Source organism: Dendrobates tinctorius, unplaced genomic scaffold, assembly GCF_039654945.1.
Source record: "Dendrobates tinctorius isolate UK_male_01 unplaced genomic scaffold, ASM3965494v1 ptg000093l, whole genome shotgun sequence".
Classification (NCBI taxonomy): domain Eukaryota; kingdom Metazoa; phylum Chordata; class Amphibia; order Anura; family Dendrobatidae; genus Dendrobates; species Dendrobates tinctorius.
The window spans coordinates 10,231,054-10,243,722 of NW_027361761.1; the positions used below are offsets into that span (position 1 = coordinate 10,231,054).

Consider the following 12,669-nt stretch of genomic DNA (forward strand, 5'->3'; position numbering starts at 1 on the left):
TGTAAGAAGGCTAATGAATGGTTAGAATACCCTTGAAAACCCTGGTGAAAGTATGTTAGCGCAGCTGAAATCAGTTTGGCTGATTAGAAAAGCTATAAACCTGACTTTCCTTTGAGCTAGTTGAGAATCTGGAGCATTACATTTGTTGGTTCCATTAATCTCTGACAATGGTCACAAAAAAAGAACTTTCATGTGAAACGCGACAGTCTATTCTTGTTCTTAGAAATGAAGGTTATTCAATGCGAGAAATTGCCAAGAAACTAAAGATTTCCTACAATGGTGTGTACTACTCCCTTCAGAGGAGAGCACAAACAGGCTCTAACCAGAGTAGAAAGAGAAGTGGGAGGCCCCGCTGCACAACTGAGCAACAAGACAAGTACATTAGAGTCAGCAGTTTGAGAAATTGACGCCTCACAGGTCCTCAACTTGCAGCTTTATTAAATAGTACACGCATAACGCCAGTGTCAATGTCTACAGTGAAGAGGCAACTCCGGGATACTGGCCTTCAGGGAAGAGTGGCAAAGAAAAAGCAATTTCTGAGACTGGCTAATAAAAGGAAAAGATTAATATGGACAAAAGAACACAGACATTGGACAGAGGAAGATTGGTAAAAAGTGCTATGGACAGACGAAGTTTGAGGTGTTTGGATGACACAGAAGAATATTTGTGAGTCGCAGAACAACTGAAAAGATGCTGGAGGAGTGCCTGACGCCATCTGTCAAGCAGGGTGGAGGTAATGTGATGGTTTGGGGTTGCTTTGGTGCTGGTCAAGTGGGAGATTTGTACAAGGTAAAAGGGATTTTGAATAAGGAAGGCTATCAGTCCATTTTGCAACGCCATACCATACCCTGTGGACAGCGCTTGATTGGAGCCAATTTCATCCTACAACAGGATAATGACCCAAAGCACACCTCCAAATTATGCAAGAACTATTTAGGGAAGAAGCAGGCAGCTGGTATTCTATCTGTAATGGAGTGGCCAGTGCAGTCAACAGATCTCAACCCCATTGAGCTGTTGTGGGAGCAGCTTGGCCGTATTGTACACAAAAAGTGCCCATCAAGCCAAACCAACTTGTGGGAGGGGCTTCTGGAAGCATGGGGTGAAATTTCTCCAGATTACCTCAGCAAATTAACTGCTAGAATGCCAAAGGTCTGCTGTTATGAATGAGTCACCGAAGGAGGAAAAAACAAAAATACAAGCTAAGTCCAGAAAGTCGGAGAGGTTGGTAGCTATCGGATTGCAGACCCCTGATCCTATTCACACAACTAACAGTAGCCGTGGGGGGTTCCTACGGTGCCCTAGACCCCTCGTTCATAGCCAGAGAACTAAATAAGCCTAAAGAAAGAAAGGGGAAATCTAAACTGCCCCAGAGCAGACACCAAAGCAATAGACAGCTCCCAACATGTATTGTTGGTGAAAAGCAGATGAAAACACAAACACAGACAGAAAGACAGGTTGAGCAAACCTTGGGGCCCAACTAACTAAATAGGAAAGGACAGAAAAGATGCTGGCTGCAATCCACAAAAATTCTGCCAAAATAATGTACAACACGTCTGATAGAAAAAAGGCCCTGAAGTCACTAGACTTCAAAATCACTATATCAGCACTCAGGTATATTCTGAAGACTGAGCAAAAGATCAACTTGACCAGAGACAAAAATGGAACTCAGACTGTACCAACAAGGGCAGGCAGAACAAAAACACTAAGTAAACAGACACAATCTCATGGAAAGATAAGGGAGCAAAAACTTAACTCTCAGAAGACAGGTACTGAACTGGTTGGCAAGATTTCAGAGCATAAAGGATCACCAGCAATCCTGCAGGGCATCAGCTGCCTTATATCCACTCAGTGATTCCGGGTGTCCAATCACGCTCCGCCTGTTCAGATGACAGGTTTTTCCCATCTCAATCAATTTCACTACCTCTCTTCACCAGCAGAGGGAGTTCATCAGACATCCACGGTGAAGGGGAAAATGAACTCACAACAGTACCTCCCCCTTGAGGAGGGGTCACCGAACCCTCATCCACGCCACCAGGGCGATCAGATGGGCCCGATGAAAAGCACCAACCAATTTTTTTTTTCGGCATGAATATCGGATGCAGGGACCCAAGAATTATCCTCCTGGCCATAACCCTTCCATTTAACCAAATACTGGAGTCTCCGTCTAGCCAGGCGAGAATCCAGTATCTTCTCAACCTCATATTCCACATTACCTTCCACCTATACAGGGTCAGGAGGTGCCACCACAGGAACTACTGGCTCAACAAACCTCTTTAACAGAGACTTATGAAACACGTTATGGATCTTAAATGTAACAGGAAGAGCCAATCGAAAAGAGACAGGATTAAGAATCTCCAAAATCTTGTAAGGTCCGATAAATCTAGGTTTAAACTTTGGAGAAGCCACCTTCATAGAGATATTCTTTGATGACAACCAAACCATATCACCCACCTTAAACTGGGGACCAATGGTCCTATGACGGTTGGAAAACCGCTGAGCCTTTTCCTGGGAGAGAGACAACCTATCCACCACTTTGTCTCAGATCTGGTGCATTCTCTCCACCACAGTGTCAACACCTGGGCAGGCAGAAGACTTCACCTGCCCTGAAGAGAATCGAGGATGAAACCCAAAGTTACAAAAAAAAGGTGACATCAAAGTGGCAGAACTAGCTCTATTATTTAAAGCAAATTCAGCCAAGGGCAAAAATGAAACCCAATCATCCTGATCAGCAGAAATAAAACATCTCAAATACGACGCCAAAGTCTGGTTTGTTCTCTCCGTCTGCCCATTTGTCTGAGGGTGAAACGCAGAGGAGAAGGACAACTGAATTCCCAGCTTGGAACAGAAAGTCCTCCAAAATCTAGAAACAAACTGAACTCCTCTGTCAGATACAATGTTCTCAGGAATCCCGTGTAAGCGAACCACCTGTTGCAAAAACAAGGGCACCAACTCTGAGGAAGATGGCAACTTAGGGAGTGGTACAAGATGGACCATCTTAGAGAATCTATCACAAATCACCCAAATAACAGTCATTCTCTGAGAGACAGGCATATCAGAGATAAAATCCATTGAAATATGGGTCCATGGCCTCCTGGGCACCGGCAAAGGATTCAACAACCCACTAGAGCGAGAACGAGGTTTAGACCGGGAGCAAGTCCCACAGGACTGCACAAAACTCCTGACATCACGAGACAAGGCGGGCCACCAAAAAGACCGACTTACCAAATTTCTAGTACCAAAAATACCTGGATGACCAGCCAATGCAGAGCAATGAACTTCAGACATCACTCTCTTCCTCCACTGGTCAGGAACATACAATTTTCCAATGGGACAACGCTCAGGTTTGTCCTCCTGAAACTCTTCCAGAGCACGTCTCAAATTGGGCGAGATGGCAAAAAGAACTACCCCCTCACCTAAGATGGTAGCAGGCTTGGTCACAACAGGAGAATCAGCAAAGAAACTCCTAGAGAGGGTGTCTGCCTTGACATTCTTATTGCCCGGAAGAAAAGAGACCACAAAATCAAAACGTGTGAAAAACAATGCCCACCTAACCCGTCTAGGATTCAAGCGTTTGGCCGACTCCAGGTAAATCAAATTCTTGTGGTCAGTAAGGACCACGACTTGATGATTAGCTCCCTCCAACCAATGTCTCCACTCCTCAAATGCCCATTTCATGGCTAACAGTTCCCGATTCCCCACATCATAGTTACGTTCAGATGGGGAGAACTTTCGGGAAAAGAAAGCACAGGGATTCATTTTAGATGTTACCGGATCTTTTGGGGACAAAACAGCTCCTGCACCAATCTCAGAAGCGTCTACCTCTACCTGAAACGGGAGTGAGACATCAGGTTGCCGCAAAACCGGAGCAGAAGTGAACCTTCACTTCAGCTCCTGAAAGGAAGAAACAGCCTCCGGAGACCAATTCAGCACATCAGCACCTTTCTTAGTCAAATCAGTCAATGGTTTGGCAATACCAGAGAAATTAGCTATAAATTTACGATAAAAATTAGCAAAACCCTAAAACTTCTGGAGGGCCTTCAAAGAAGTGGGCTGAACCCAATCATAAATGGCCTGTACCTTGGCCGGGTCCATTTCAATAGTTGACGGAGACAAAATAAATCCCAAAAATGAAATCCTCTGTACCCCAAAAAGGCATTTTGATCCCTTAACATACAGGGAATTCTCCCTCAAAATCCGGAACACAGTCCGAACATGTTCCACATGAGAGTCCCAATCCTTGGAAAAGATCAAAATATCATCCAGATAGATGATCAAAAATTTATCCACAAAGTCTCAGAAAATATCATTCATGAAGCACTGGAAGACAGAAGGGGCATTAGTGAGCCCAAAAGGCATCACCAGGTACTCAAAATGTCCCTCCGGAGTATTAAACGCCGTCTTCCATTCATCCCCAAGCTTAATGCGAATAAGATTATACGCCTCCCTGAGGTCAAGCTTGGTAAACCAGCAAGCACCCTTAACTCTAGAGAATAGATCAGAAATCAGGGGTAACGGATACTGATATTTAACAGTAATTTTGTTGAGGGAACGATAGTCAATATAAGGCCTTAATAAACCATCGTTCTTGGCCACGAAAAAAAACCCAGCACCTAAGGGTGAAGAGGATGGTCTAATATGACCCTTCTCCAACGACTCCTTAATATAGGATCGCATAGCCTCGTGCTCGGGTACAGATAAATTGAAAAGTCGACCCTTGGGAAACTTACACCCAGGGCTCAGCTCAATTGCACAGTCATAACTCCTATGAGGAGGCAAAGACGCAGACTCATTCTCACTAAATACATCATAAAAATCAGCCAAATAGTCAGGAACATCATGCGACTGGGGAGAGGTGGAGAAAACAGGAGTGTCACTAAGGGAACACTGACAACCCCAACTCACCACAGACACAGATTTAAAATCCAAAACTGGATTATGGATTTGCAACCAGGGAAACCCCAGAACAATGGGATCATGCAAATTATGCAACACCAAAAATCTGCAATTTTCTTGATGATCTGGGGCGACCCGCATTACCACCTGGGTCCAAAACTGAGGTTTATTCTTCGCCAAAGGAGTAGCATCAATACCCCTCAAAGGGATAGGCGTCCGCAGAGGTGTCATAGGAAATCCACAACGTTTAGCAAAATCCAAATCCATCAGGTTCAGAGCTGCTCCCGAATCCACGAAAGCCTTAGCGGAAAATGTGGACAGAGAGCAGATCAGAGTAATTGCCAGAAGAAACTTAGGTTGAACACCACCCACAGCAAATGTGTGTGCAAAACGTTTCTCTCGTTTAGGGCAGACAGAAATAATATGCGAGGCATCTCCACAGAAAAAACACAGCTTATTACGCCTTCTGAACTCCTGACGTTGTGCCCTAGACAAAACTCTATCACATTGCATAGGTTCAGACATTTGTTCAACAGGTGGCAACACCTCTCGTGCAGTTTTGCGTTCGCGCAAACGCCGATCAACCTGAATGGCTAATGACATAGAATCGTCAAGACCAGAGGGAACAGGAAATCCCACCATAGTATCTTTTTCGGTTTCTGACAAACCATTCCGAAAGAGAGCTGCCAAGGCACCATCATTCCAAGTAGTAAGGACCGCCCACTATCGGAATTTTTGACAGTACAACTCCGCAGAATCCTGACCCTGGCTCAATGCCAACAGGGCCTTTTGAGCCTGATCAATTGCATTAGGTTAATCATACAACAGCCCTAAGGCTTGAAAAAATGCGTTCACATTAGTAAGAATAGGATCATCAGGTTTCAAAGAAAACGCCCAATCCTGAGGATCGCCGCGCAGCAAAGAGATAACAATTTTAGCCTGCTGCGCGGAGCTCCCTGATGAGTTAGGCTTCAAGGCAAAAAATAATTTACAATTATTCTTAAAGTTCAAAAATTTAGATCGATCCCCAAAAAACACATCAGGAGTAGGGAATCTTTGGTTCAGCAACATGTGAATGAGCAAGATAGGTGGAAATTCCCCGCACATCAGCAGCGAGCTGCTCCACACGATCAGACAATTTCTTCATCTCCATTGAGAAGAAAAAAATTCCCCCTATGGCCTCAAAGACATAGAGGAAAAAATATACACAAAAAAAAAATTCTGACACTTTTTTTTTTTTTTTTACAATTCTTTCCTGCTATTGAGTACCCTAGAATCTGCGGTATGGCTGGTGATTCTGTTATGAATGAGTCACCGAAGGAGGAAAAAACAAAAATGCAAGCTAAGTCCAGAAAACCGGAGAGGTTGGTAGCTATCGGATTGCAGACCCCTGATCCTATTCACACAACTAACAGTAGCCTTGGGGAGTTCCTACGGTGCCCTAGACCCCTCGTTCACAGCCAGAGAACTAAATAAGCCTAAAGAAAGAAAGGGGAAATCTAAACTGCCCCAGAGCAGACCCCAAAGCAATAGACAGCCCCCAACATGTATTGTTGGTGAAAAGCAGATGAAAACACAAACACAGACAGAAAGACAGGTTGAGCAAACGATGGGGCACAACTAACTAAATAGAAAAGGACAGAAAAGATGCTGGCTGCAATCCGCAAAAATTCTGCCAAAATAATGTCCAACACGTCTGATAGAAAAAAGACCCTGAAGTCACCAGACTTCAAAATCACTATATCAGCACTCAGGTATATTCTGAAGACTGAGCAAAAGATCAACTTGACCAGAGACAAAAATGGAACTCAGCCTGTACCAACAAGGGCAGGCAGAACACAAACACTAAGTAAACAGACACAATCTCATGGAAAAATAAGAGAGCAAAAACTTAACTCTCAGAAGACAGGTACTGAACTGGTTTGCAAGAGCTCAGAGCAGAAAGGATCACCAGCAACCCTGCAGGGCATCAGCTGCCTTATATCCACTCAGTGATTCCGGGTGTCCAATCACGCTCCGCCTGTTCAGATGACAGGTTTTTCCCATCCCAATCAATTTCACTACCTTTCTCCACCAGCAGAGGGAGTTCATCAGACATCCACGGTGAAGGGGAAAATGAACTCACAACAGTCTGCAATGCTGGAATTGCTGCAAAGAAAATTATTATTTCAAATAAAAATCTTTTTTTCGAACCTTGTCAATGTCTGGACTAGATTTTAAATTCATTTGGCAACTCATTTGATTAATAAAAGTATGAGTTTTCATGGCAAACACAAAATTGTCTGGGTGACCCCAAACTTTTGAACGGTAGTGTATTATATAGATAATGGATAGAGAGATAATAGATGGATAGTAGAAAGCGATAGATAGATAATTGAAAGATATATAGATAGATACAGTTGTGGCCAAAAGTACTGACACCCCTGCAATTTTGTCAGATAATACTCAGTTTCTTCCTGAAAATTACTGCAAACACAAATTCTTTGTTATTATTATCTTCATTTAATTTGTCTTAAATGAAAAAACACAAAAAGAATTGTCCTAAAGCCAAATTGGTATAATTCCACACCAAACATAAAAAAGAGGGTGGATAAAAGTATTGGCACTGTTCAAAAAATCATGTGATGCTTCTCTAATTTGTGTAATTAGCAGCACCTGTAACTTACCTGTGGCACCTAGCAGGTGTTGGCAATAACTAAATCACACTTGCAGCCAGTTGACATGGATTAAAGTTGACTCAACCTCTGTCCTGTGTCCTTGTGTGTACCACATTGAGCATGGAGAAAAGAAAGAAGACCAAAGAACTGTCTGAGGACTTGAGATACCAAATTGTGAGGAATCATGAGCAATCTCAACGCTACAAGTCCATCTCCAAAGACCTGAATGTTCCTGTGTCTACCGTGCGCAGTGTCATCAAGAAGTTTAAAGCCCATGGCACTGTGGCTAACCTCCCTAGATGTGGACAGAAAAGAAAAATTGACAAGAGATTTCAACGCAAGATTGTGCGGATGTTGGACAAAGAACCTCGACTAACATCCAAACAAGTTCAAGCTGCCCTGCAGTCCGAGGGTACAACAGTGTCAACCCGTACTATCCATCGGCATCTGAATGAAAAGGGACTGTATGGTAGGAGACCCAGGAAGACCCCACTTCTTACCCCGAGACATAAAAAAGCCAGGCTGGAGTTTGCCAAAACTTACCTGAAAAAGCCTAAAACGTTTTGGAAGAATGTTCTCTGGTCAGATGAGACAAAAGTAGAGCTTTTTGGGCAAAGGCATCAACAAAGAGTTTACAGGAGAAAAAAAGAGGCTTTCAAAGAAAAAAACACGGTCCCTGCAGTCAAACATGGTGGAGGTTCCCTGATGTTTTGGGGCTGCTTTGCTGCCACTGGCACTGGACTGCTTGACTGTGTGCATGGCTAATAAAGTCTGAAAACTACCAACAAATTTTGCAGCATAATGTAGGGCCCAGTGTGAGAAAGCTGGGTCTCCCTCAGAGGTCATGGGTCTTCCAGCAGGACAATGACCCAAAACATACTTCAAAAAGCACAAGAAAATGGTTTGAGAGAAAGCACTGGAGACTTCTAAGGTGGCCAGCAATGAGTCCAGACCTGAATCCCATAGAAAACCTGTGGAGAGATCTAAAAATGGCAGTTTGGAGAAGGCACCCTCCTAATATCAGGGATCTGGAGCAGTTTGCCAAAGAAGAATGGTCTAAAATTACAGCAGAGCATTGTGAGAAACTCATTGATGGTTACCGGAAGCGGTTGGTCGCAGTTATTTTGGCTAAAGGTTGTGCAACCAAGTATTAGGCTGAGGGTGCCAATACTTCTGTCTGGCCCATTTTTGGAGTTTGGTGTGAAATGATCAATGTTTTGCTTTTTGCTTCATTCTCTTTTGTGTTTTTTCATTAAAGACAAATTAAATGAAGATAATACCAAAGAATTTGTGTTTGCAATCATTTTCAGGAAGAAACTGAGTATTATCTGACAGAATTGCAGGGGTGTCAATACTTTCGGCCACAACTGTAATAGATAGCTAGAGAGAAAATAGACCGATAATAGAAAGATAATAAAAAGTAGATATAAAATAGGTAGATAATAGATAAATAGCTAATAGACATATAATAGATAGACAGTTAATAGATAGAGATATAATAGATAGATAGATAATAGTTTTTATATAGATAATATATAGTTTGATAGCTAATAGATAGATAGATAATAGAGAGATAGATAGATAGATAGATAGATAGATAGATAGATAGATAGATAATAGATACAGTGCCTTGTGAAAGTATTCGGCCCCCTGGAACTTTTCAACCTTTTCCCCCATATCATGCTTCAAACATAAAGATACCAAATGTAGATTTTTGGTGAAGAATCAAGAACAAGTGGGACACAATTGTGAAGCTGAATGAAATTTATTGGTTATGTTAAATTTTTGTGGAAATTCAAAAACTGAAAAGTTGGGCGTGCAATATTATTCGTCCCCTTTAACTTAATACTTTGTTGTGCCACCTTTTGCTGCGATTACAGCTGCAGTCGCTTGGGGTATGTCTCTATCAGTTTTGTACAGCGAGAGACTGAAATTCTTGCCCATTCTTCCTTGGCAAACAGCTCGAGCTCGGTGAGGTTGGATGGAGATCGTTTTGTGGAGATTTTTCCACAAAAATGTAAAATAACCAATAAATTTCTTTCAACTTCACAATTGTGTCCCACTTCTTGTTGATTTTTCTCCAAAAATTTACATTTGGTATTTTTATGTTTGAAGCATGATATGTGGGAAAAGGTTGAAAAGTTCCAGGGGGCCAAATACTTTCGCAAGGCACTTAGAGAGATAATAGACAGATATTAGATAGATAGATAATATATAGTCCAAATCCATGTTGAGAAAAATGGACCGCACTCTTTTAGTGAAAGGATGTGACGGACTCAAAAAGGTCTCGTCTCTGCATAGCTCCTCCTTCCACAGCTGCTGCCAAATAACGTGAATACATACATCAAATTAGAAACACATACATCATTTCACAAAAATATATGAAAAAACACAGAAATACATAAATGACTAAGGACAGAATAGAAAAACCATTACAACCATTGTGATCACCTGACTATGATCGCATAAATCAAATGTGAAACATTGGTATAAATTTTCTTTATATTTTTTTATGGATTTTTTTAAATGGATTTTTTTAACCAGAGGTCTCCTCCCTATACCACTCACTGGTATAGGGGGAAGGAGGAGCTATGCAGTGATGAGACCTTTTTGAGTCCATCACATCCTTTCACTAATTGACCCATTGAAGCCTCTGGTGCAGAGCGAAACGGCTGTTGTCAGCTTTCTGCTCACTCCTGCTATCACTCCCCCGGCCAATATGTATTGAATGTGCCAATGAAATAGCAACGTTTCCTCACCAGCCTGAAGAGTGCGGCCCATTCCTCTCAACATGGATTTGGACATTGCTGTGATTTTCCAGGATGTACACCCGTGGCTGCAGGCAAGCCTGTAACCGACAACCGCTCACAAGTTGATCTTCTTACGGAAACAGCGGTGCCATCCGCTTTTTTCTCTTTTATGCATTACTTTAGATAATAGATAGTTTGATTGATGATAGATAGATAGATAATAGACAAATAATATATAGATAGATAAATAATAGATAATAGATAGATAGATAATAGATAGATGATAGATAATATATAGATAATAGATGATAGATAGATAGATAATCGATAGATGATAGATGATAGATAGATGATAGATAGATAGTAGATAGATAGATAGATAATCAATAGATGATAGATAGTAGATAGATAGTTGATAGATAGATAGATGATAGATAGATAATATATAGATAATAGATGATAGATAGATAAATAATGGATAGATGATACAGTAGATAGATGATAGATAATATATAGATAATAGATAGATATTTTAAAAAATAAGGAATTCTAAGCTCTTGGTGCTTTTTATATCAAACCTTCAAGGTAAAGTCCTGTGATCACAGCAGCATCAACACTGATTCAAGCAGGCATTCCCTCTCTTATACTGCAATGTGAGATGCCAGCGTTACATCATCCTGAAGACCTCTATACAGTACACCGTGTTGTGACCAAGTTATAACGTTTCTTTATTTTTACCAATGATTGCACTGACTTAAAGGGAGTCTGTCACCCATTTTTAGTGATATCATGTAAAGATATCATTCAATTGTGTGTCACATAAGGATTCTATTAGGACTTTTGATTCCCCCCGACCCCGCACCTTTGATGCATAAATACCTTTTTTATCTCGGTTGAGATGTATGTAAATCGCCGCGGTCCGGTCCGATGGGCATGGCTTATTCGCCTTCTCTCCCCATCTTGCTCTACGCATTTCTTCGTTCTTCTTCCTGCGTTCACGTAGTGTTTCTGCACTTGCGCATTGAAAAGGCCTCCTGCGCTTGCGCAGTATGATTCGCCCAACTGTGGGCAAAGCATATAATCGGTAGTGCGCATGCGCCGGTATTTTTCAGCATGCATCCGGTGTCCAGGAAGAGTGTCCTGCATGTGAAGACTTCCGGGGCATAGACTGCACTGAAAAATACCGGCGCATGCGCAGTACCGATTATATGCTTTGCCCACAGTTGGGCGAAGCATACTGTGCAAGTGGCGGAGGCCTTTTCAATGTGCAAGCGCGGAAAAACTACGGCATCTGTGATATTCACAGATGAAGTTGCGTTCAGCAAGCCGAGGAGGGGGGGAGGGAAGGCGAATATGTCCCGCCCATAGGACCGAACCGCGGCGATTTACATACATCTCAAACAAGATAAAAAAGGTATTTATGCATCAAAGGTGTGGGGTTGGGGGGGAATCAAAAGTCCTAATAGAATCCTTATGTGACGCGCTATTGAATGATATCACTAAAAATGGGTGAAAGATTCCCTTTAAGAGCTCTTTACAGCACAACAACTGAGCGTTGAGTTGGAAGTCTTTAGTATGTCACTGTTGGGTTCAGTGTAAATCTATATTACTGGAAAAAAAAAATCATTTTCAATACATTGCCGTAACGGTTGCTATAATTTATTTCAGTGAATGCCTGTCAATACGATGATGACTATGATGAATGTCCAACATACAAGGAATTCTGTGAGGATGATGAGGAAGGAATGCCGGAGGAGTTTAAGGTTAAGAACATTTGTAAAGAGACTTGTTACTGTGACGCAGAGATCCGTTAATCACTCTAATATCAGGCAGATCAACTAATGCATCATTTACCAATGAATGATAGTTTGCAGACCATATTTCTTGTATTTCTTTTGTGCCACATTAAAATTGAAGGAGAAAATAAAACTGTGCGTCATTGATTTTTTTTATTATATATTTTTTTGTTCTCAAGAGTCATCTATCCATAAACTATTAGCTATTTAACTACAGTTGTGCTGAAAAGTTTACATACCCCGGCAGAATTTTTGCTTTCTTGGCCTTTTTTCATAGAGTATGAATAACACCAGATCGCATCAGGGGAGAGAAAAATTAAGTGGAGATCTGACATTTTTTTTTTTTTTTTTTGGGGGGGGGGGGGGGCACTGTTATACCATTAAAAAAAAAAGCAACAAAACGACCCGAATCATGTTCTCTGAGGTCTCGCCTACCCCAGTAGCCAAGACACCAGAAAAAAATCCAACTCTGGGTTGCGTTATAACCTTATTCCTCAGCGCCGTTAAAAAGTATCACTGTGATTTAGGCACCCTTAACTGCAGCCGTTAAGAAGCGTATCGGCGGTCATTAAG

General features: G+C 41.8%; 1 protein-coding gene across 1 annotated transcript in view; it reads left to right on the top strand.

Moving 5' to 3' along the window:
* LOC141098645 (serotriflin-like) overlaps window positions 1-12,210 on the top strand; it is a 46,644-nt gene extending 34,434 nt beyond the window's left edge. Inside the window, exon 9 of the mRNA XM_073586617.1 lies at window positions 11,969-12,210. Within this exon, the coding sequence (XP_073442718.1) occupies window positions 11,969-12,114 (146 nt within the window). The 3' untranslated portion in view covers window positions 12,115-12,210. The remainder of the gene's footprint in view (window positions 1-11,968) is intronic.
* The last annotated feature ends 459 nt before the right edge of the window (window positions 12,211-12,669 follow it).